The sequence below is a fragment of the Pongo abelii genome, chromosome 1 (genome assembly GCF_028885655.2).
Source record: "Pongo abelii isolate AG06213 chromosome 1, NHGRI_mPonAbe1-v2.0_pri, whole genome shotgun sequence".
In the NCBI taxonomy this organism is placed as follows: Eukaryota; Metazoa; Chordata; class Mammalia; order Primates; family Hominidae; genus Pongo; species Pongo abelii.
Genome location: NC_071985.2, coordinates 2,009,377 through 2,019,011, shown reverse-complemented (window position 1 = coordinate 2,019,011; position 9,635 = coordinate 2,009,377). Strand labels below are relative to the sequence as shown.

Here is a 9,635-nt window from a genome sequence, read left to right as displayed (position 1 = left end):
GGAGCAAGCCCCCCCAAAATCTGGCCATAAACTGGCCCCAAAACTGGCCATAAACAGAACTCTGCAGCACTATGACATGTTCATAATGGCCCTAACGCGGACTCTGGAAGGTTGTGGGTTTACAGGAATGAGGGCAAGGAATACCTGGCCCGCCCAGGGTGGAAAACCGCTTAAAGGCATTCTTAAGCCACAAACGATAGCATGAGCGATCTGTGCCTTAAGGACATGCTCCTGCTGCAGTTAACTAGCCCAACCTATTCCTTTAATTCGGCCCATCTCTTCGTTTCCCATAAGGGATACCTTCAGTTAATTTAATATCTATAGAAACAATGCTAATGACTAGCTTGCTGTTAATAAATACATGGGTAAATCTCTGTTCAGAGCTCTCAGCTCTAAAGGCTCTGAGACCCCTGATTTCCCACTTCACACCTCTGTATTTCTGTGTGTGTGTCTTTAATTCCTCTAGCGCTGCTGAGTTAGGATCTCCCCGACTGAGCTTGTCTCGGCACTGCTGCTTATTTTTATATAGGTGTGTGTAATGACCAGGCTATGCAACTGATTATTTAGAAAGACACTTAAAAATGGTTTCTAATCTTTTGCTACCAAAGCTGAATTATAACTCATGTTAAGATGCAGCGGAACATAGTAAAAATATGTTCTTTTAAAATTTAATAAGTATTTTAAATGTATTGAAAGTGAAAATAGACCTTGTCAAAATTTCTGGGATGCAGTGAAAGCAGTGCTTTGAAATTTATAGCACTGAACGTAAATATTTAAAAAATAAAATCAATAATATTTCACTTTAAGACACTAAAGGAAGAGCAAAATAAACCTAAATTAGTCAAAAGAAAAATCAAAACAATTGCACTGCAAATAAACGAGACTGAAAATAGAAAATCAACAGAGAAAAATCAATAGAACGAAAACTGGTTGTTTGAAAAGATTAATAAAATTAATAAATATTACGTCAGGATAACCAAGAAAAAAAGATTTAAAAAAAGACAAATATAAAAAATGAATGACAGACCAGTATTGCTGACCCCATGGGCATTAAAAGGATTAAAAAAAAATACTGCTGGGCACGGTGGCTCACACCTGTAATCCCAGCACTTTGGGAGGCTGAGGCAGGCGGATCACGAGGGCAGGAGATCAAGACCACGGTGAAACCCCGTCTCTACTAAAAATACAAAAAAATTAGCTGGGTTCGGTGGTGGGTGCCTGTAGTCCCAGCTACTCAGGAGGGTGAGGCAGGAGAACGGCGTGAACCTGGGAGGCGGAGCTTGCAGTGAGCTGAGATCGCGCGACTGCACTCTAGCCTGGGCGACAAAGCGAGACTCCATCTCGGAAAAAAAAAAAAAAAAAGAATACTATAGACAGCTCTATTCCCATAAATATGATAACTCAGATTAATGGAACCAATTCCTTCAGGCACAATCCACCAAAACCCACAAAAGGAGATAATACTGTATCTATTAATGAAATGGAATCAATATCTACCTAGTAACCTTCAGAAAAATTTATGTTCAACCATGTTAACTTATTTTAACTAGTGGGGTTCAGGGGCTCCCACTTTGTCAAGAACATGTAGAAGTAGCAAACAACTGTATTACTCATTGGATCAGGGAATCCATGTCAACTATGGTCTATTATAGCACAACGGGTGCTATGACTGTGGAGAATTTAGGCTACATGATACTTGCTTTTTGATTAAAAGATAGCATTCCTGTTTTATATACAGTAATTCCCTCTAAGATCATAGGGGAACCATAGTTAACTTTTGTGGCATCACCAGGTATAGTTCTTTTGTAATCTGTATTGATTAAGGACATGAAGGTTTCCCAATTGATGCATTTCAACAGATTTTTAAATTAATTCACAGGCCATTTTGCAGAAGCATAAAACCCAATCAGCATCCAATTATAGTTTTATATATTATTCAGTAAACTTCAGATTCCCAATAGGGTCAAATTGTAAAACTTTGTCTCTTGGATAGGATCTCCTTTGAGGCCAGTGGGTGGAATGCCTGTGTACCCTATTCATATTTATAAATGTATTCCTGCAGAAAGGCTACAACCAATATTGTCATTGTTGCACATCTCCTACAAGGTAATAGTGGTGTTGTGGGGTTTAAGAATTCTAGGTTTGGCTGGGCACGGTGGCTCACGCCTGTAAATCCAGCACTTTGGGAGGCTGAGGCGGGCAGATCACGAGGTCAGGAGATCGAGACCATCCTGGCTAACAAGGTGAAACCCTGTCTCTACAAAAAAAATACAAAAAGAAAATTAGCCGGGCATGGTGGTGGGTGTCTGTAGTCCCAGTTACTCGGGAGGCTGAGTCAAGAATGGCATGAACCCGGGAGGTGGAGCTTGCAGTGAGCCAAGATAGTGCCACTGCACTCCAGCCTGGGCGACAGAGTGAGACTCCGTCTCAGAGGGAAAAAAAAAAAGAATTCTAGGTTTATGTTTGAATTAACTCCTTTGCTTTGTCATATGGGTGCCATGGTTGTTTCTCCCCAAAGCAGGCTCACCATGTACTGTTATCAGCTTGTCTGAGTATGATGAGAGAGAACACATTCATGCACATATTATATAAGTTGATTTATTACTTATAAAGGCATCAAAGAAGATGAGAAGTCTACAGTTCAATGTGATGTGGTCCCCTGAGGTTCAGAGAAGTTGCCTGGAAGGATGGAATTTTGATTGCATGTGCCCCACTTGCAACACAGTTAAGAGACTCCAGAGAATAGCCCAGCCCAGGTTTTATAGCCCAGGATCACCTGACTCACTGACCAAAAGTGTTGAGACATTGTATTTCTTGTGAAGACTGTAAGTCTGGGCTGTTCTACCATGCTCTCCTGATTTCAGGATGCTGCATTCCCAGCACATTCTACACTTATTCTTGAGAACTGCAAGTAAGAAAGAGAGTAGAATTGGGCCAGTCCAATACAACTTGGAGGACAGTTCTCAATCCTTAACAGTCAGGGATCAGGATATTTGTTGTGATAGAAACATAGGCAGTAGCAGTACAGAAATTTCAGTGTCCCAGTTGGCCATCGGCTATTAGGTTTCTGGACCACAGCATGACATATGACTGCTTTTCTCTTCTTTCTATAAAAACTGCTTCAGACTATCTTTTAATTCTTCTCATGCAAAATAGCAGCATTTGATTTATCGGTAGTGTGGGCAATCTGTGTGGTTAAAGAAAACAGTTCAGGAGTCCATCAACCCACATTGAAGACCACCTAATCCTCCAGTGAGTGCCATTCAATCTTGCTGGTGTTAGCAACATACAGTAAGGTCATTTTGACTAAGGCCATCTAGATTGCAACGTTAGGCCTTTGGTATGCTGATCAGTAGTGCTAAAAGAAGCCCATATACTAGATAGAGGTTCTGCAATGAAAGAGGCTAATGCCAAATGCTTCTTCCCCTTCTTTTCTTGACTCATCAGTGCCTGGACCATGAGGCACAATGGATGTGCACCTCATCAGAAGAATGCACATAAAAGCAGCAGCACAAGAAAACACTCAAGGCCACTAGCCTTGCACAAGTCATCTTGTTACACAATTAGGTGACATGCTTAATTCTCCCCAGCATGGGGACATTCTTCCTTTCTGCAACTTCACACACACAAAATCCCTGGAGCTGTCCCAAGTGTGTACAGTAATAATGTTCACAAGGCCAATCCAAGCATCCAGTGATGGCAACCAAACGAGATGCAGTTACCACAGAGCAGTAGTCTGACTTTTGATAATCAGGAATAAAGAAGCCAGTGGTGAAGGTGCTGGGTCACTGCCTCAATGTGGGGTACCTTGGAAACTGCTGGCCAAACACAGGTCAAGGTGGAACATACATCCTCCTGGGGAATGGCCGGTTAACCAATCATGTCTAGGAGTTGAGAGTTTTACTGTGGGACGAGGTGGCAAGAGCTGATAACACAAAGCACTGTGTAGACCAAAGTGAAAGTCCATCATCAATTGCTGGTTCTAATTCAGGTGACTTCTGTTATATTATGGAACCAGTTAGACAAAAGCAGGTAGTTAAAGCTGAAAAGATACCATCAGTCATGGCTGGTTCACTCTGTTGGTAATGCCAATTGTTTTCACAGTCTCATGGGTGACAGGAAAAATTAGGACCCTAAGACTACTGGGAAAACACATGACACCCATGATTGTACAGATAAGACTGAGAGCAGTTATTAGTTACATATACTCATAGACAAAAGAGGGAGGGTACTGTAAATGAGGCTGGTCCACACAAGACTTGCACTAGGGAGCAGAGACCAGAACAAACAGGGTGTAAGGGGAATGCTTTGTAGTAACAAGAACGTGAGATGCTCCTTGGTTCTCATGAGGATGCAATTGGTTTGTTTAAATGCATCTGTGGAATGGTAGGCAACTGAAATATGTTAGACTACAGACTGATAAGATCAAAATAGTATGTTATAATGCCATAATCCTGTAATATACAATTTATTGTAGTGCTAATTACACATAATATAAACTAGTTATGCATAATTCATACTAACTTACAAAACTGCACTATACTCCACATTATATATTTATACACATATAAGTATACATGTAGACATGCTATATATACTAGATGATGCTATACTATATGGTATACTAGGGCACACCAATTTGACTATAAATGCAAAAGGCCCCAACAATACACTGGAAAATTGAACGTTATCAATATGAGTTGAGTGTTTCTTATCTGAAATACTTGGGAACGGAAGTGCTTTGGATTTCAGACTTTTAAAATTTTTGGAATATTTGCAGAAAACTTACTGGATGAGCATTCCTAATCCAAAAATCAAAAATCCTCTAATGAGCATTTCTGTTGAGCATAAGGCTGGTTGGTGCTCAACAGTTTTTGACTTCAGAGCATTTCAGATTTGGTATTTGGAATCTGGGGTTTACAGATGTTCAACCTGTAGATAAAATACTTATACTCCATGATGAAGACAAATTTCACCCAAATAACCATAATATATTTATATCTGAAAGCCAGTTAACAGACTATTAATAGAATGCCAAAAACCACAAATCATCTCAATAGATGCAGAAAAAAACATGTCATAAGAGTTCAACACTCCTTTACCATGAAACAATAAATAAAAAACACAAGAAAACTTCCTGAGCCTGTTTGAGAATATTCATGAAAAATCTATAATATACTTGATGGTGAGACTGAATGCTTTCACACTCAGATTAGACAAGCATACTATCCAATCACAGTTCTCTCTTCTTAATTCAAAGTAAAAAGTGGGCCAGGTGTGGTAGCTCATGTCAGTAACCCCAACATGTAGAGAGGCTGAGGCAGGAGGATAGCTTGAGGCCAGGAGTTCAAGACCAGCCTAGACAATATAGCAAGATCCCATCTCTATAAAAATTTTTAAAATTATATAATTAGCTGGGCATGGTGGCATGTGTCTGTAGCTCCAGCTACATAGGAGGCTAAGGTGAGAGAATCACTTGAGCCCAGGAGTTTGAGGCTGCAGTGAGTTATGACTATACCACTACACTTCAGCCTAGCTGACAGAGTGAGACCCTCTCTAAAAACATAACATTTTTTTAAAAACTGAACTATGCAAATAACAGCCAAAAATAATGACAAAGAATACAGGAAAGAAAATGAAAATAATAATGTACATGAGACTATTTATAAACTTCACATACATGCAAATTAATAACAATTCTTTATTAGCAAAGAAAATAGAAGAAAATCTTTACAACAAAAGTAGTTTTCCCATAAAAAGGTAGAATAAATTCACACACACACACACACACACACACACACACGCATAAAATGGGGGAGGAATAACCAAAACTTGCCACATAAGATCAGTAAGAAATTTCCAACAATTAACAACAACTCATTTTTCAATGGTCCATTACTTAGAGAACAATTAAACAACTACATGAAAATTAAAATTGCCTACTATTAGAAATACATTTCAACTCAGTCTAGGGATCCAACAAATTTTTAAATGACTAGACAAAAATTATGTTAACTGGCGAGAAACAAAACAAAACAAAACACGGCCCATTAAGCTCATGTAGTATGGCTTATAAAGTACTTATGAAATTCTCAGCTCCATGATTCCTTGCAAAAAAATTGAAAATCTGAAGTATAGACACCTTCTTTAACAATGAACCACTGTTAAAAATACATTTGAAAGCCACTGGGAAAATTAAGTGTTTTAACACATTTTTCCTATTTTATGACGTTCTTTCCCAGGACGGGTTCTTCTAAGTTTTAGAAGGGAACTAGGAAAATTGCATACATTCTAATCTTCCTTACATGTGTTGGGTTTCTCTCTAGTGTGAGTTTTTAATTTTTTCACGTGTTCTAATGAAACTAGAATAACTGAAAGCTTTAACACACTTCTTAAATTCACAGAGGTGTTTTGTTGTTGTTTTTTACCACATATAAGCTCTTTCATGCTTTCGAAGGGAACTGGAACAACTGAAGGCTTTACCACATTTCTTACATTCATAGGGTTTTTCTCCAGTATGAGTCTTTTCATGGCTTCGAAGGGCACTGGAAGAAGTAAACGACTTACCACATTCCTTACATCCATAAGGTTTCACTCCAGTGTGAGTTCTTTCATGCTCGCATAGGTTACTAGAATATTTGAAGGCTTTACCACATTGTTTACATTCATAGGGCTTTTCTCCACTGTGAGACCTTTCATGGACTCTGAGGACTCTGGAACATCTAAAGGCTTTGCCACATTTTATACATTCATAGGGTTTTTCTCCAGTATGCGTTCTTTCATGTATTCCCAAGTAAGTGGAACGACTGAAGGCTTTGCCACATTCCTTACATTCATAGGGTTTCTCTCCAGTATGAGATCTTTCATGTTGGCGAAGAGAACTGGAAAAAGTGAATGATTTACCACATTTCTTACACGCATAGGGTTTCTCTCCAGTATGAGTTCTTTCATGTTCACGAAGATAACTTGAATAACTGAAGGCTTTATCACAATGTTTACATTTATATGTTTTCTCTCCAGTGTAAGTGCTCTGAGGCATTTGAAATACACTAGGAAAATCAAAAGGCTTCTCATACACTGGACCCTTATAAGGCCCATTACTACTGTGTGTTACCATGTGTCTGTCAACACTGGTGAGAGAGATAAAGGCTCTCCCACATTGTTTGCAATGATATAACTTCTCTGGACATTCCTCACACTCAAACAGTTTGTTTCCAGTGTGAGATAGGATGTGCCTATGAAGGGCTGAATGACATATGAAGACTTTTCCACACACACTGCATTCACACGGCTTTACTCCAGTAGAAACTTTCTTATTCAGATTCAAATTTGAATCCTGGCTGAAGGTTTCTCCATATTGACTGCCTTCCTTAATTGCAAACAGTCTCTCTACCACATGACTGCTGTAAAAATGATAAACACATCATTAATGGTACATTTATTCATGGTTTACATTGCTACTAATACCATGGAAAATGCAAGTTTCCTGCCATGTCTAAATTGTTTTAAAGTAAATAAATTAATTACTGTAAGACATGGGTCCCCCATAGCTGTTATCATTATTATCATAATTGTGATAGTCACATGTACAGTATCTTAGTGGTGTTTCCAAGTAAAATATTCTGAAAATATTGAACATCGATGCTACATTCAGGTGTATTTTTTGCTAAGACTTTTCTGAAAAAAAAAAAAAAAAAAAAAATTTCTAGTGGTTCTTATTTGTTTTGTCTGTTTTAAAAACTTATGACATGCTAAGATTCCCTCAAGGGGCATTTTTTGCTCTTGTGAATGCAAATTACCTTAGATTTCTCCCAGGATTTTTGAAGTCATCTTGGATATTCTGGTCTTCTGATTTGTTTCCTAAAATGTACAACCATAAGATTATTCAAATGATTAGAAATGTTAAAAATTGCTAGATTCAAGGTTCACTATACACTGTGATCACGTCTAATTTTTTTCACCAAAGTATTCCCTTTCCACATGCCAAATCAGGAAACATTTATGACCAAGAAACACTTGTTTTCTTTTTCTTTTCTTTTTTTCTTTTTTTTTTTTTTTTTTTGAGACAGAGTGTTTCTTTGTTGCCCAGGCTGGAGTGCAGTGGCTCAATCTTGGCTCACTGCAACCTCCACTTCCCGGGTTCCAGCAATTAACCTGTCTCAGCCTCCTGAGTAGCTGGGATTACAGGCGCTTGCTACCATGCCTGGCTAATTTTTGTATTTTTTTTAGTAGAGATGGGGTTTTGCCATGTTGGCCAGGCTGGTCTTGAACTCCTGACCTCAGGCGATTCACCCGCCTCGGCCTCCCAAAGTGCTCGGATTACAGGTGTGAGCCACCGCGCCCAGCCGAAACACTTGTTTTCTAATCAACTACATGAAAAAGTGTTGTTATTCTTACCTACGGACGCCAGGTTCCTGAAGATTTCTTGCATCACATCTCTGTAGAGATTCTTTTGAGAAGGATCCAGCAAAGCCCACTCCTCCTGGGTAAAGGCCACAGCCACATCTTCAAATGACACTGAATCCTAGAATATTGCACATATGCGGAGAGGAGGATGGCTTAGACAGACAGTACTAAGAATCTATACTCATCTCATAAAATCGTAACATAATTCTGCAGACTTCAAACATTTCTTCCATTACTTGGTCATCAGAACTTTACTCTCTGTCTGCACTTACTGCTACCCAGTCAACATTCTTCATGCTAAAATGAAACTATTCAGAAAGTCAACAGCAGAGTAGGAACACCTGTCTCATTGGCAGGTGCAGGGAATAAACTGTGCTGTAAGAAATGAGGTCACCCCTAATTTCTATGTGTAGATTTTATCTTGACGGCCTCTCATAACAAAGTCATGCTATCTGTTGTGTATAACAGTTAGTATTAAGTCTTAAGACTACATATCCTTAGAAATACCTGCTCACAAAGTCTGACCTTTTGGTGTGAGAAAATAGACTTTTTTTGATGGATCTCATCACCCTAAGTGAGTGGTTCACAATATGTAAACAATCTTATGCAAACAATATATTATTCGCTGAACTTCAGTTTTGTTTTGTTTCTGAAAGCCTACTACTTTACTCCATTCTTGCAGTGGTACCTAGGGGATCACCTCTGAAAAACACTCTGAGCATTAAGTCTCTAATGAGCATTCTTGGTAAACAATATTTCTCATATGCTGTTACAACTTGTTAATTGGAGAAATGAGGCATCAACATGATTATAAGAAAATATTTGGAAGCTTGCAAGTAGTTTACTCCAGAGCAAATTAAATCCAGTTGTAAGTAAGACTGATAATTTGTCTTTAATAACACAAACAAAACAATTTTAAAATTTCTATTGGATAACAACAAAGTGCAATGGAGTAAGTGGAAAGATAGTACATGTGCTTAGAAGAAACTCAATGTCATCAAGATATCACCTCTTTCAAATAGCCTTAAAAAATTCCATCAATCCCCAAAACAGACACTTTATTAGCAACTGAAAACTACTTTTCCAAAAAAAAAAAGTCTAAGAATTGTCAAAGTCTTCCAAAATATAGGGCAATGGCTTCCTTACCATGTTTCAGAAATTTTCAAACTATAATATTCAGGACAGTGTTAACATGGAGATAAACAAATAGTCCTAAAGGGAAAAAAAGT

The 9,635-nt window shown here is 38.4% G+C and overlaps 1 protein-coding gene across 1 annotated transcript in view; it reads right to left on the bottom strand.

Moving 5' to 3' along the window:
* Positions 1 to 5,681: 5,681 nt before the first annotated feature.
* ZNF670 (zinc finger protein 670) overlaps positions 5,682 to 9,635 on the bottom strand; it is a 73,077-nt gene continuing 69,123 nt past the window's right edge. The window contains exons 2-4 of the mRNA XM_024249520.3: positions 8,398 to 8,524; positions 7,800 to 7,860; positions 5,682 to 7,403 (exon numbers count right to left, since the gene is read on the bottom strand). Of these exons, the coding sequence (XP_024105288.2) occupies positions 6,425 to 7,403; positions 7,800 to 7,860; positions 8,398 to 8,524 (1,167 nt within the window). The 3' untranslated portion in view covers positions 5,682 to 6,424. The remainder of the gene's footprint in view (positions 7,404 to 7,799; positions 7,861 to 8,397; positions 8,525 to 9,635) is intronic.